This window comes from Ips typographus, linkage group LG11, assembly GCF_016097725.1.
Source record: "Ips typographus isolate SLU linkage group LG11, UJ_Ityp_2.0, whole genome shotgun sequence".
Classification (NCBI taxonomy): Eukaryota; Metazoa; Arthropoda; class Insecta; order Coleoptera; family Curculionidae; genus Ips; species Ips typographus.
In genome coordinates, this window is record NC_138432.1 from 3,434,477 (window position 1) to 3,449,765 (window position 15,289).

General features: G+C 36.3%; 1 protein-coding gene and 1 long non-coding RNA gene across 5 annotated transcripts in view; one reads left to right on the plus strand and one right to left on the minus strand.

Moving 5' to 3' along the window:
• The window catches only part of CDase (neutral ceramidase), a 166,036-nt gene that overhangs the window by 39,965 nt on the left and 110,782 nt on the right, over positions 1-15,289 (minus strand). For all 4 annotated transcript variants that reach the window (XM_081989121.1, XM_081989122.1, XM_081989119.1 and 1 more), the window contains exon 7: positions 5,189-5,398. In XM_081989121.1, coding sequence (XP_081845247.1) covers positions 5,189-5,398 — 210 coding nt within the window. The remainder of the gene's footprint in view (positions 1-5,188; positions 5,399-15,289) is intronic.
• Positions 1,119-4,717, plus strand: LOC145735288 (uncharacterized). The gene is made up of 2 exons (XR_014179635.1): positions 1,119-4,153; positions 4,338-4,717. It is a non-coding gene; the product is annotated as an uncharacterized LOC145735288 (long non-coding RNA).

A 15,289-nucleotide genomic window follows, 5' to 3' on the forward strand; every position in this document is an offset into this window, starting at 1 on the left:
AGTGATATGACAAGTTTTACTGTTAGGGATTTATTGACTTAAAATCTGCCAACAAATGACAAATAAGTAGTGTTAACTTTGAAAGCTCATAACTTGGTTATTATGACAGTTACGGAATTCTAGTTTGGACCACTGTGTATCCCTTGAAACCCCCTTTGATACCTGTTAAAGTGCTATGACGAGTTTTACTGTTAGGGATTTATTGACTTAAAATCTGCCAACAAATGACAAATAAGTAGTGTTAACTTTGAAAGCTCATAACTTGGTTATTATGACAGTTACGGAATTCTAGTTTGGACCACTGTGTATCCCTTGAAACCCCCTTTGATACCTGTTAAAGTGCTATGACGAGTTTTACTGTTAGGGATTTATTGACTTAAAATCTGCCAACAAATGACAAATAAGTAGTGTTAACTTTGAAAGCTCATAACTTGGTTATTATGACAGTTACGGAATTCTAGTTTGGACCACTGTGTATCCCTTGAAACCCCCTTTGAGTCGCCTGTTAAAGTGCTATGACAAGTTTTACTGTTAGGGGATTGACTTAAAATCTGCCAACAAATGAAAAATGATCAGTGCTAATTTTGACAGCTCATAACTTGATTATTTTGACAGTTACAAGGTTCTAGTGTGGACCACTGTGTAGCCCTTAAATTTCTATTTGAGTCCCTTGTAAAAGTGCTATGACAGGTTTTACTGCTAGGTAGTTATTGACTAAAAAATCCGACAACAGATGACAAACTAGGAGTGTTAATTTTGACAGCTCATAACTTGGTTATTCTGACAGTTACAGAGTTCTAGTTTGGACCACTGTATATCCCTTGAAATCCTCCTTGAGTCGCCTGTTAAAGTGCTATGACAAGTTTTCCTGTTAGGGAGTTATTGACTTAAAATCTGCCAACAAATGACAAATAAGCAGTGTTAACTTTTACAGCTCATAACTTGGTTATTTTGACAGTTACAGAGTCCTAGTTTGGACCACTGTGTAGCCGTTAAATTTCTATTTGAGTCCCGTATGAAAGTGCTATGACAAGTTTTACTTCTAGGGAGTTATTGACTTGAAATCTGCCACCAGATGACTAACCAGTAGTGTTAACTTTGACAGCTCATAACTTGGTTATTCTGACAGTTACAGAATTCTAGTTTGGACCACTGTGTAGCCCTTAAATTTCTATTTGAGTCCCTTGTAAAAGTGCTATGACAGGTTTTACTGCTAGGCAGTTATTGACTAAAAAATCCGCCAACAGGTGACAAACTAGGAGTGCTAACTTTGACAGCTCATAACTTGGTTATTTTGACAGTTACAGCGATCTAGTTTTGACCACTGTGTAGCTTTTGAAATCCTCTTTAAATCCCCTAATAAAGTACTTTAGCAAGTGTTTACTATTAGTTAGATATTGCATGGAAAACCAGCAATAAGTGACCAATTAGAAGTGTTAGCTTTGATAGCTCCTAACATGGTTATTTTGACAGACTTGTAGAGTTGACCACTGTATAGCCCTTGAAATGTTCTTTAAATCTTATATTAAATTGCTATAGCAAGTGTTTACAGTTGCAGCATTAAAATTTCCCAACAAATAATAAATTAACAATGCTAAGTTTGACAGCTTTTAACTACCTTATTTTGACAGTTACATACTTCCAGTTTTGACCACTGTGTAGCCCCTAAAGTTCTCTTTAAATCCCCTATTAAAGTGCAAACATAAATACTCATAATTAGAGAGTTATTGCGGGCAAACTCTCATGAATGATTCTAATTTTTCCAAGTTTTCAAAAATCCACCCTGTATAAACGGAGTGAGGTAGAAAACTAAAATCTATAAGACGTACAGACCTAACTGTGTGGTAGCAATGTCCAAAGTTTCGTCAAGATGGGTTCAACATAAACTGCTAGAATTGCAGCTATTTAAACAACAGAAAAAACGACGGTAGGCTGATGCGATCGCCCTAGTCGAATGAGGTTTTTCGTTCATTTACCCTAACAAATTTACACTGGAAGCTAAATAGCGTTGTGGTAACTTCAAGGCAGTAACGAAAACTCTATATTACTTACTCTTTTAAAAAGAATTTCGTGCCTTAAATTGATACTATTAATTATGTAATTATTCAGCATCCTGAACTGTTTATTAACATGTAACACCCTGAAATTATTACGAATTTTCCATTCACTGAGTGATGTCTAGAAGTCAATAGCAAAATTAAGCACAGTGAAGTGTCACATAATGAAGAGCAGACGACATACTCGCACTGTGTATAATTAACTACATATTTCAATGTAAGTAATTTAATATTCTTCTTGAGAGCTCCACTAATTTTACGGCACTAAGAACACACAAAATGAATATCAACACTTCTTTCGTTTGCAATTAGCTGAATATATCACACACATATCCGCTGTTCGTTGCCATTTTAATTAACACCAGAGCTGTCGATGGAAAAACAACTTCAACCAAAATTTGTAGAAGAGAGGCAGTAGTACCTAAAAACCAGTTTGTGACAGAATTCTTTTTTTTTTAACTTAGAAAGAAATCTGGCAGCACTTCCGCTGAAGAAAAAATATTATTTTGCGACCTTGATACGAAATAACTAGTTTAATATGCACCAGATGTCGCTGCTGCACAAGCCTTGTAAACTTTTTGATATAGCCAGGCTATACAAAACACTCACGTACTGGGCAAATCGACTTTTTTTGTCAACGTCAACTAGATTGGTTTAGAAAATGCGAAATTAGTGTATTATTCAACGAACATGTAATGATAGAGCGTCAAAGTTGCTGTTGTAAAACAGCAACAACAAACAACAAGTTATAAAACAAGACAGGAAAGTGCTTCTTTTGCGTACAAAGCTAAAAAATAACGTTATTTTAAATGGGACACCCTGCATGTCTTCACATTTTCAGATTCTGCATTGCCAGGCCTACATTGTGACGTAAATATGTAATTACAAAAAAGGTACTGGTTTCGAGATATTTAGCGTCAAAGTTGCTCTGGTCTTTCTTAAAAAACGTCACATTTAAGTGACGTGGACTACTTTGACAAACTAAACTAGCTATGACGTTTAATGACAGCTGTCACAACTGTCAAATCTCATTAAACAGTGCCGTAAAACTGTAAAATGTCAAATAGTCGCATCTCTTTAATGAATCACTCCGCAAATTGTTATTCGTAACTATGTGAATGAATATGCGGTAGTTGTGACATTATATGGCAGTTTATGACGTTAAATTTGACAGTTATGACACTTAACAACACTTTACTTAGTAAAGTAGACAATTGTAAAAAAATATTAAAACTCATTCAGCACTGACATAAAACAATCAAATGCCAAACAGTTGTATCTACATCTCTATGGAACCGTAAATTTGACATTTGTGAACTTAAGTACAATTTTGATATGTTTCTAACGTCACCTGACTGCTGTCAAAACTCAATCAGCGCTAACAAACAACTGGAATACGCAGTTTAGTTGTATTTGTTTGATAAATCGCATTGCAAGTTGTAGTTATAGCTCTATGGAGCTAAATTTAACAGTTGTGACATTAAGAGGCATTTTGACGTGTTTTTACGTCACCTGACAGCTGTCAAAATTCTGCGACGCAAAATCACACTACACATTGTATTTATAGTTCAATGGTGCAAAATTTGACAGCTGTGACGTTAAGCGACGTAAGTATCAAAGTGCTCCTTAACGTCATAACTGACAAATTTGTCTCCATGGAGCTGTAAACACAACTTACGGTGCTATTTCTCAAAGAAACATTTCTATTCGAAATTTTACTATTCAGGTCATTGGAAACGGGTTTTGACAGCTATGACAGCTGACGCAAGAAGAGTATTAATAAGGTGTTCTTTAACGTCAGAACTGACAAGTTTGGCTCCATGGAGCTGTAAACACAACTTACATCTCCTTAAAGAAACACATCTATTTTGCATTTTATTCATTCAGGCCACTGGTGAATAAGTTTTGACAATTATGACAGCTTAACGTGACGCAAGCAAAGTATCAACGTGTTTTATAACATCCTAACTGTCAAATTTAGCTGCATAGAGCTTGAAACACATCTGCCATTGTAATTCCTCAAATTGGAAACTAATTCTAATTATATTGTTTTAGGCCAATGGTGAATGGGTTTTGACAGATATGACAGCTGTCACGTGACGCAAGCCAAGTATTGAAGTATCTGTTAACATCCTAACTGTCAAATTTGGCTGCAGGGAGCTTTCAACACAACTTCCAGTGCAATTCCTCAAATTAGCAACTATTTGTTATTTTGTAGTTTCAGGTTATTGCTGAACGGGTTTTGACAGTTATGACAGCTGTCACGTGACTCAATCAGAGCGTAAACGTAATCCTTAACGTCAGAACTGACAAATTTGACTCCATGGAGCTGTAAACACAACTTACAGTGCATCTCTACAAAGAAACACATCTATTTTGCATTTTATACTTGCAGGCCAAGGGTGAGTGAGTTTTGACGTTTATGACAGCTGTCACGTGATGCAAGGAAAAAACTAACACAACTTTTAGTGTAATTCCTCAAATTTGCTACTATTTGTAATTTTATGGTTTCGGCATCAGCATTTAGCAACGTTACAATTAAGTTAACTGTGTAATGTTGAGAAGGGAAAGTCAAAAAAATGTTTTATAGTGGTTTAAAAGTAATGATTAACAATACAATTGTAAACAAAACATTAAAGAAGACTCGTACCAAAAACAAACTGGTTTTGAAAATGATTGTTACGTTACGATAATGTCTCCACATGTAACGTTGCTTCTGAAATGATTTTAAAACATAAACACAACGTAACAAATGCATCGCCAAGTAACGTTAATAAAATGTGAGAGTAGGCAGAATTTCATGTCAAGATAGAGCCATTTTATAGGACGTTTTTTCCATTTATATTTTTTTACATTGTCAAGGTTAATATCAACATTTTTTAAAAATGTTTCAAGTTGATTTACATGCTCAATCTGCAACGTTTTAGGGATTTTACTTATATGGAATGGAAACCTTTTTGTATCATTGCTGAAACGTCGAGTGTTGTAACGTTACATTGAATAAACGTGCAAAATTGTGATATACAACGAAATCGTTTTAACGTTGCGGAAACATAACTGTTATGTTTTTTAAATTAGTGAGAATGTCATTAGACAGTCGTAGAAGAAACAAACTATAATCATCCTATTACCTTTGCTTTATCAGCCAATCTGTTGGCGATAATTTGGCTGCTTTCGAACATGTCTTTTCCCGGACCCATCGCAATGCAATACTTGTTTTCTCCATTACAAGTGCTGGTAGCATAGTCGCAAGCTTCTCCTGTATTCACACAGATTGGACCGTTCAAATTGGGTGAAACGTCACCGAGATTAGTGGATCCGAAAGCTCCCACAAATTCTCCCTGAAATTGGAAAAAGGTATTGTCAACAAACGACTTTTGGAATGCAAATTTATCGATCGTTACGTGCTCTGGATTTATTTGATAGATTAAAGAGTAATTGATACAAATTGCAAACTATATACTTTAATTGCTATGCAAGGTTGGTTGGCCATGACGCTTTAGCTAATTTATTATCTAATTTTCTTCTCTATTTTCAATTTAGTTCCGAAATTCCAGGAACAGGAGAAAACTAAACATTTTTTTAATTTTTGGTTATATTTGACTTATTGCATCATTATCAGACTATGAAGGCTTTCACGGCCGGTCAAAACTGAAATACTAAAAGTTATCCGGGCTCATAAGACATCTAAACCAGTGCAGCCCCCCACTGGTTTAGATGTCTGTCATACACCGTCTGATAATGAAATTCACTACACGTCCGAAATGGCTTTTCCCGTTCTCGCATTGCTTGAAACTGTCACGCACGCACAGGAAATGCCTATTTTCTGAACTGGTAATGAAATATAGTACTATTGCATGATTTTTAATGTTGTCTGTCTGTCTGTCTCTTGCAAAATGTCGTTAACTTTAACCGTTTTCGAGATACTCGACTCTTTTGTTTTTGAAAATTGCACTTAAATTTTGAAAATTAGGTTTCTCCGTTATTTTTGGGGTTTGAGCGACTGTAAAAAGCTTAAAATGTTTGTCTTGAACTGCTCTTTGATCTAGTACTAACCGCTACACGATTGAACATATACAGGGTGTTCACGAAACAAAAAGAAAAACAGTTAAATTTGAAACTAAAGCTTTGCCAATTATGACCTAGTTTACGCGGTTCGAAGTAAGTGAAAATCACTCCATTGCATGTAGAAAGTCATTCTGAGTAATTTTGTTATCTTGCAGAACTTAAGTTACTCTAACATTTTTCGAGACATTCGACTTTTTCACTTTTTTTATAGAAATGGCATAAAATTTTTGAAAATTCTCTATCTTTGCTGTTTTTAAAGTTTTAACAATTGTAAAAATTCTTAAAAAGTGTGTCTTGTACTGTTCTTAAAAAAGTATTATATTTTATAAAAGTTGCGTCCCTTTGAGGGACATACATGGTAAAAATTGCACACTGCTAACTCAAATCGTTTTCGAGATATTTAGAAAAGTGTCCGAAAAAAATTAATCAAGTTTGACGCCCTCTAGCGGCCAAACGGGGAAACTTAGCAGTGCCCGCTCAACGTCACGTGATAGCTCCTTTTATTAGCTACCTACTGTCATCTTATGTGTCTATACGGAATGTTCAAATAAACATCAGAGCGATTTTTTGGAGAAATGCATCAAAATTTTGTCCAAATAAAGGTTTTTCTTGGCCTACTATACTGACCGGCGCCATATTGGATTTAAACCTGTCAAGTTGGCCATTTTAATTAATGTTGGCATGAAGATTGCAAATCCGGTGTCCGTTGTGGTGTAACTGCCGCCATTTTCACTCACTGACCTTGAAATTGGGGCGTGTTTGGCGGTTATCAAGAAATTGTACTTTTAAAAATTACTTAAATAATAATTATTTTAATTAATTAAAAACATTCTAATGTTTTTTAGATTTTGATTGTGCAACGTTACATTCCCGTTTAAAAATAACACACAAATCAACGTTGACTTTCTGTTTAGTAGAAACGTAATATAAAAATGGTAAACGTGCAACGTTGATTCAACTTTGATTGAGAAACGGTGCAATCACGTAGAAATCAGATAACCGTTGATTTTTGGATTTTGTGAAATAAGTTGTAAATAAGGTTTTTATGTAACGTTGTTTTAACGTTATATTGTGTTTTCTGTTCAACGTAAAATGAACTAAAAAGCCATATCCAAAAATCAACGAGAAACGTTAAAGCAACTGTCAAAACGTTGTTTTAACGTAGAATAAACGTATGTGTGTTTATTGAACACGAATTTCGGTAATATTTACTTGGATTTTAGATTTCCGGTCTCTCATAATAATTTATACTGCATAAAGTCTTTTTTAAAGGCATTAAATGAATACTCGTCGCCATTTTTTTTAAGACAACAAATCTCTGAAGGGCCCCGGGAAAGGACAAATTATGTGGATTTTTTTGTAGTTATCACCATTCCCCTTGTTCTTGTACCCTCTTCGTTCCTCAAACAGCGCCAGTATCTCATCTGTCATCCAATCGTGTTTTTGTGCTTTTCTCAAAATCTTCCTTTCTTCTCTTCCTTCTTTCTCCCTAAATTTCTTCCCATACGTCACCCATGTTAGCTTCCTCTACCGTCTGTGGATCTATTGTTGTCAGTATTTTCTCGTTAAGATTTTTGGTAACTTTGTTTTTTGTTTCTTCATCTTTAAGTCTTTCGTAATCTACCTTTCGCTGTGGTATATGGATTTTGATAGTCATAATTTTGATTTTGATTACCGCCATCAAGAGAACATGGTCTGAGGGCACATCACCGCCCGAGTACTCTCTTTACCGATGTCCCGTAACGTTTGTTGATGAGAATTTAATCGATCTGATTGCGGATTATGTTGTCTGGGCGATCTCCTGGAGCCTTCCACGTATATAAGCATCTAGCTGGCAGCTTGTACCATGTGTTTGGTAAGACGTTCGCCACGATCATTGCGTAATCCTAGTCCAGAAGGTCTCACAATGCTTCAAATCTTCCTTCTCCCACTTTGGTGTTGAAATCTTGAAATGTTTATCTCATGATTTTTAACTTGTTTGAGTACTTGCTTTAATTCTTCGTAAAACGTCTCGATCTCATCTTCTGTTGAATCTGTTGTGGGTGCATACACCTGGATGACATTGATGCTGACTGGTTCTGTCGTATAGTTTAAGTAATATGCTTTTGTCTGAGAAAGGGAGAACATTTATTACAGATTTGGATAACTTTTCAGTCAGGACTATTCCTACTCCCTTTCTATGATTTCTGTTATTATTTTCATTTTTTATTTAGTACATGACCCCTCCAGAAACGTGACACACTCCAGACTGAGGCCACCACGTTTCCGCGACACCCATAAATCTTCAGTCTCTTCGTTTCCTCTAGTAGGTTGGCCAGTTTTCCGGCCTCATATAAGCTACACGCATTCCAAGTACCAACCCTAATTCGCCTCGTAGACTTAGTCTCTCCTTCCTGACTTTATTTAACGCAATTCCCCCCGGAGATCCGATTGGGGAACGATTTATAACTCCGGAAAATTTTGGGTTAAATGCATTCATCATAGGATTTCATGTGTTTTATGTGATTCTCTTGGGATGAGTAGTGAAGATCTCGTTGCCTTCCTCCACTTTATACAAGGATGACACAAGGTTTGACACAATTTTTAGGAAACATCTCCCTCGGAATGTCTTTGAGGTCAAAAGCACCATAAAACACTCTTGTAGAGTCCTCTTCCTTTCTTAAATTTTTTTTATATTCGTCCAAATAACCAAGTTACCCTTGGTTGAACTTACTTAGGGTCTCTTAAAGCACTTTTTTGAGCTAAATCTAATCCGAATATTGCAAAGGTTGCCACTTAATTTTTTCGAAAAAATGAACGATGCTAGACAATATATACTGGTGCACGCCAGACTTGCTAAGAACTCCAAACTCTCTCATATAAAAGGCAAATGACGTGTGTCTCTTTGTTTATGAAAAATTCAATAGAACATTTGTTTTATTAGCAGAGTCACCCATTTTTGGACGAAGGTTCAGTTGGTTGGTCTTATTTTTAAGCTTAAACTTTGCATGTTTTAGGGATACCCGGTATACAGCAGAAAATTAGTTAGTAAAAGACAATATTTTTGTCCACACGTGGCTGTGCAAAGTTCTCAAAACTAATCGCCAGAGACCTAAAACAAAAACTCAACAAAACGTCCGTTGAGATATTTTTTCAATTTCCGGATCGAGGAGGAGCAATCCATAAACGATTCCCATCGTTTACGTCCTCGATAAAAAGAAGAAAACTTTATAATTTACTTAGCCAATGTCGTAGTGAGCTTCACTTATTTTTTTTGCTTTGGCATTCCCAATTTATTTCAGAGAGATCCTCAAGTTTCGAGCTTTTAGCTTGTTCAAGCATTGTTGAGATTTGATTAAACGGTTTGGCACAAAAAATATTGTTTAGTAACTTTTATTGATTTTTTGTTGTTCTCATGTTCTCAAAGACCGAAAGTCAAAACAAGTTTGCTGAATATAAAGGTAACAATCAAATTCAGAGCAGAACAGTTGTTAAGCGTTTATTTCTTGTAGAAAGGTTTGCTACTGCCTGCTTAAAAGCATTGTTAGATTTAATTCAGTTGTATGGTAAATCGTATTAACTTCTAGTTTATCGGTTCATGATTAGAAATTGTACAGTAGTGACGTGTATCTGATTATTTTGAGTATATTTCAATTTATCAGAAACTTGGAAACTGTCAAATTCCACTCCACAAAACTATAAAATAAAAATAAAATCAAAAATAAATTATAAAATGAATAAATGCTATTATATTTTTTTTAAATTGCTTTGTATTTGTACTACTTTTTCTAGCTGAATTATTCCGGGTGCACGAAATGAAATGCTTTTTGGTTTTACGTTAAAGTTGTGGTGGAGAAGACTAAATGAAAACAAAATGAATGTTAAAAAATATTTCTTTATTTAGTTACTCTGTAAGGATTAGGTTGCACTTTTCCCTAAAGGACCTCTTTAAAGAGATATTTTCCAAAAACTTGTTAAAGGCACAAAAAAGTGTAAGGAAGGAATACTCCTATATTTCCTACAATTTTACTCTCTACAAGATTGTATTGTAAGGAAACTTTTGCCCTAAAGGTCATCCCGAGAAAGATGTTTTCTACAAACTTTATCAAAGCACAAAAATACTCTTTAAAATACCCTAAACAAGTTCAAAGTACAACTAGATTATTTGGAAAAACATCAGAAAAAGGAATTTCATTCTCTACAAGATCGCCTTAGTAAACCTTTGCTCTAAAAGACATCCCAAGGGAGCTATTTCGCTCTTTTAAAATTAAAATTCCGGTACAGGTGAAGACGGTTAATGGCAAACAAAACGTATCAAAAACGAATTTCTATATTGCTCTACAACGTTTAGGTAGTAATTACCATGAAAAAAATTAAAGAAAGTTAAAAACTGTGCTAATCAAATATTGACCTAAGGAAGTAACATGTTTTTTTTTATAAAAAGTGAAATTGACAAATGTTGTATTTGGAGGGAGAGTTTCCATTCCCCAAATAACAAATTAATTTTGTGGGCCGTGTAATTGCCTAAAGCGTCACGCAAGAAAAGACATGTGAAATAGACGCTAGGCAAACAGAAGAAATACAAGTTTAACCAAGCCTAACTCGGTTGTTTGGGCAAATATGAAAAAAAATGTATAAAGGGACAGTTGTAGGGGATTTCAATCTCTACAAGATTTCATTAGGGCACTTTTGCCCAAAAAAGCCTCCTCAGTGAACAACCCTAAACAAGTTAAAAAAAAACCTCTCAAAGATATATTTCTGAAAAACTGTGTCAAAACCCAAAAAGTGCTTAAAAGCCCCTAAACAAGTTGAATAAATCGTCACTCGGTTTAAGTATTTAAGGCTAAGATTATCTTCTTCTTCTTCTTCTTTCAGCAGCCCTTTTGCATCCACTCCTGGACATAGGCCTCCCCTTGCTCCTTCAATTCAGATCGGTTCTGTGGACGACCAGCACTTCTTTTATGTTGCCTTGGACGCCACTGTACTATACGTCTTGTCCATCTGTCATTGTCTTGTCTGGCCCCACCCAACGCCATTTCTGACGCGCGATGTGCTTTATAACATCGTCGACTGTTGTTCTTTTTCTAATATCCTCGATTCTGTATATGATCCCTTGGGCTTACCCCCAATATAGTTCTTTTGATTGCTCGTTGTGTTGTTCTTAGTCTATTCGCGTTTTTAACTGTGAGAGTCATTGTTTCCATACCATAAGTCAAGACTGGCAAAATACATGTGTTGAAAACCGTTGTTTCGAATTTTGCTACAGCAGCCCATGTTAGTCGAATACGCCTTGTTACTTCGGCTGTTTGATTTTCTTTACCCAGTGTTATGGTGTGTCCAAAATATATGTATTCGTTGACTTTCGCTATTTCTTGTCTTTCTAAGTGTACGTCGCCGGGATCTGCAGTCAACAGTTTGGTTTTACCGATGTTCATGTTTAAACCGGTTTTTCCCGACTCTCTCTTTAAGTCTGCCAACATTTCGATAAGTTCTTCCTTCGTACTGCTAATTAAAACTATGTCGTCGGCGAAGCGTAAATTGCTCAGATATCTACCATCCACGCCCAGTCCCTTTTTGTCCCAATCTAGTCTTCTGAATACTACGCATCCAATGCAAGGGTAAATAACTTGAAGATATTGTGGTCGAACGCCTCTGTTAATTGGTATTCGATTGGTTGTTACATCTTCTTGCACTTTAACGGTGATGGTCGTCTCTTTGTATATGTATTAGTGTACCCAGACCTCATCCCAAACGAACTTCTGAAATATGCCGGACCTGAACTAGAAAAACATCTAAAAATCCTCTAAAACGAAATTTTAGAAACATCGGAAATACCTACGGAATGGCACACAAGTATAACTATCACTCTATTCAAGAAAGGACAGAAGACGCACCCAGACAACTACAGGGGCATAACGCTGCTGAACACAAGCATGAAACTCTTTACCCGCATTTTGAAGGAAAGACTTGAAACACAAATAACAAACAGAGAAGAACAACAAGGATTCAAACGAAATAGATCCACGACCGACATAAACGGAGGACGATCTACAGAGACAACTACACAAATTCTGCCAGGTCAGCCAAGCGATGAACATGACCATATCTATAGAAAAAACGAAAAGCTCCCGTAAGATGTAAGCTGGTAGTTTAAGACAAAATCATCGCGTAAGTCTCACAATTCAAGTAATTGGGTATGGATCTGTCGTGTTATCACGTCCCAGTGAAGGACCTAAGAAGCCAGATCAACAAAGCGACTGTCAGGTCGGGCTGCTTAAGCCAGATAATATGGGCGAACGAATACATGCGAAAGGATAGCAAGGTCAGGATCTATAAGACTTGTATCAGGCCAATCATGACATACAGAATAGAAACCAGCGTAAAAACCACCAAAACGAAAAGAATGCTTTGAGAAGCCGAAATGAAAACGCTCAGGACTATAATGGAAAAAACAAAAATAGACCGAATTAGGCACACTGACATTAGGGAACAATGTGGGGTGCACGACATCGTAAGATGGGGGAGACAAAGAAAAAGATATTGGTACGCTCACGTGAGAAGAATGGAAGAGGGAAGACTGCCACGCATCGCACTTGAAGGGAAACCAATAGGGAAAAGAGCACGCGGAAGACCACCTAAGAGATGGAAGGACAGCTGGCAGTCGACCTGCCAGGAACTGATCCAGAAGAACCTGCAAAAACTAACAGATCGCGAGATCTTAAATATGAATGAGAAGAAGAAGAAGTGTACCGGAAGTATATTCGAGCATTATTCAGACCTCGGATTATTGCCCAAAGCCTAACAGAATCAAAAGCCTTGTTAAAATCTAAAAAAAGCGAGATGGAGAAGAATCCGTAGCGTTTGAAGATGCTCTATGGTGCTATGTCCCTTGCGAAAACCAGCCTTATCAGTTGATTGATCAGGCTGGTTTTCGAAAAAGAACAAAAGCCGACGAGGTTATAGAGCAAATCGCATGTCAGAAATGGCGTTGGGTGGGACATGTGGCACGACAAGACCATGACAGATGGACAAGACGTATAATACAGTGGCGTCCAAGGCAACATAAAAGAAGTGCTGGTCGTCCACAGAAACGATGGATCGACGATAGTAAAGAGATAGCGGGAAGGAAATGGCACCAGATGGCAATGAACCGATCCGATGAGAAGATGAAAACGGGCTGCTGAAAGAAGAAGAAGAAAGGAAACCTAGCCTTAATTACTAAAAATTAAAATAACCGAGTTACGCCTTGGTTGAACTTGTTTAAGATCTTTTAAAGCATTTTTTCGTTCTTTGAAACAGTTTTTGAAAAATATCTCCCTAAGCAGGCCATTTAGGACAAAAGTGCTCTCATACAATCCTGTAGACGATGGAATTCCCTACAACTTTCCCCTTTTTTGAAATTTTTTAAAATAACCGAGTTACGATTGGTTTAGGGACTCAGTTTTTCAGAAATATATCCTTGAGAGGGTTTTTTAGGGCAAAAGGTTCGTAATGCAATCTCGTAGAGGATAAAATTCCCTACAACTTTAATTTTTCACGCTTTTTTGATGTTTGCCTAACTACCGAGTTACGCTTGGTTGAACTAGTTTAGGATCTTTGTGCTATGATTCTTTTTCGGAAATATCTCCGTGAGGATGCTTTTTTGGGTAAAAAAAGCTTAACAGAATCAAAAGCCTTGTTAAAATCTATAAAAGCGAGATGGAGCGGCAGATGGAGAAGAATCCGTCCGTTTGAAGACGTTGCGAAAACCAGCCTGATCACTCGACTGATATTCATATCTAGTTTGCGAGTAATCCTGTTTGCAACGATCTTGGTAAGGAGCTTATAATAATGGTGCAATAAGCTTATTGGGCGAAAGTTGCTGATATTTAATTTGTTTCCCTTTTTGTGTAACAAGATGACTTGGGCCCATATTGTCATATTCTTGGAATATTACCGATGTGAACCATTTCTTCATTAAAATTTTCATGGATTCCATTGTGGTTGTGCCTCCTAGTTTTATCATTTCACTAGTGATTTTATCTTCACCAGGAGCTCGACCATTTTTTAGTTGGCTTAGGGCTTCCTCAATTTCGGTGGAGTTGATGTCAGGGATTTCTTCTGAGCCGACGTTCCGATGATTTTACATTGAGTATTAGCGTTCTCTAGTTCCGGTGCAATTGATGAATATAAGTCTATAATATTCTTCGATTATATTTACTATCTCAGCACTTTCGTATTTTACTTCGCCGTCTTTGTTCTTCATTTAATAAATGCGTGCTTGTCCATTTTTATCAAGTGATTTCAGCACTCTCATATTTTTATGGTTTTCTATTACGGACTCTATCATGCTGTTGTTGTGATCCCTTATGTCTCTCCATATACTCCTTTTAACTTTTATGTTAAGTTCTCTATAGTTCTTCTATGTGTGTTTCTTCTTATATTCACGAGATCTCTTGTTTCTTTTTTAATCTTACTGCATTTTAGTTTTTCCCCTGAACAGATCTGTTTTGTCGCTGTCTGCATGCTGTTTCTTATTTTTTGTTCCAATTCATCCAGGTTCATTTCGGTCGTCTGGGCAATAGAAGGGAGTTTCCTTTTAATGTTCCTTTGATCGGTGTCGACATTTTGTTGAAGCTCCAGAATTGTTGGAAATCTTACTTGATGGATTAGTTCCTTCCTTTCCGTTCCAAGGTTAGTTTTGATTTTTGGCCTTACCAGTCTATGGTCACTGCCTGTATTGAATCTATTTAATGATGAAACATCCGTTTGGTTTAAGTCTAGATTTACACCCACCTAAATCTGAGTAAACGCGGTACAACTACCAGAGCGTTAGTTTCAAATTAAATTGTTTTAAGAACACCCTGTAAAATATTCAATCGTGTTGCGGTTAGGACAAAGTAAAAGAACAGTTCAAGACTAACATTTTGACTTTTTTACAGTCTCTGAGAAAGCTACGGAATTTTCAAAATTTTAATGCAACTTCCAAAAAAAAAGTAAAAATGTCAAATATCTCGAAAACCGTTAGAGTTACGAAAATTCAGCAAGGGCCCAAAAATGTTGTTTTATTTTTTTTTTTAACACCGGTGTTGCGGTTAAAGCGAGATTGTAGGGCAGTTCAAGATGAACATTTAAAGCTTTTTACAGTCGCTGAAACCCCAAAAAACGCGGAGATACAAAATTTTCAAAATTCTGATGCTATTTCA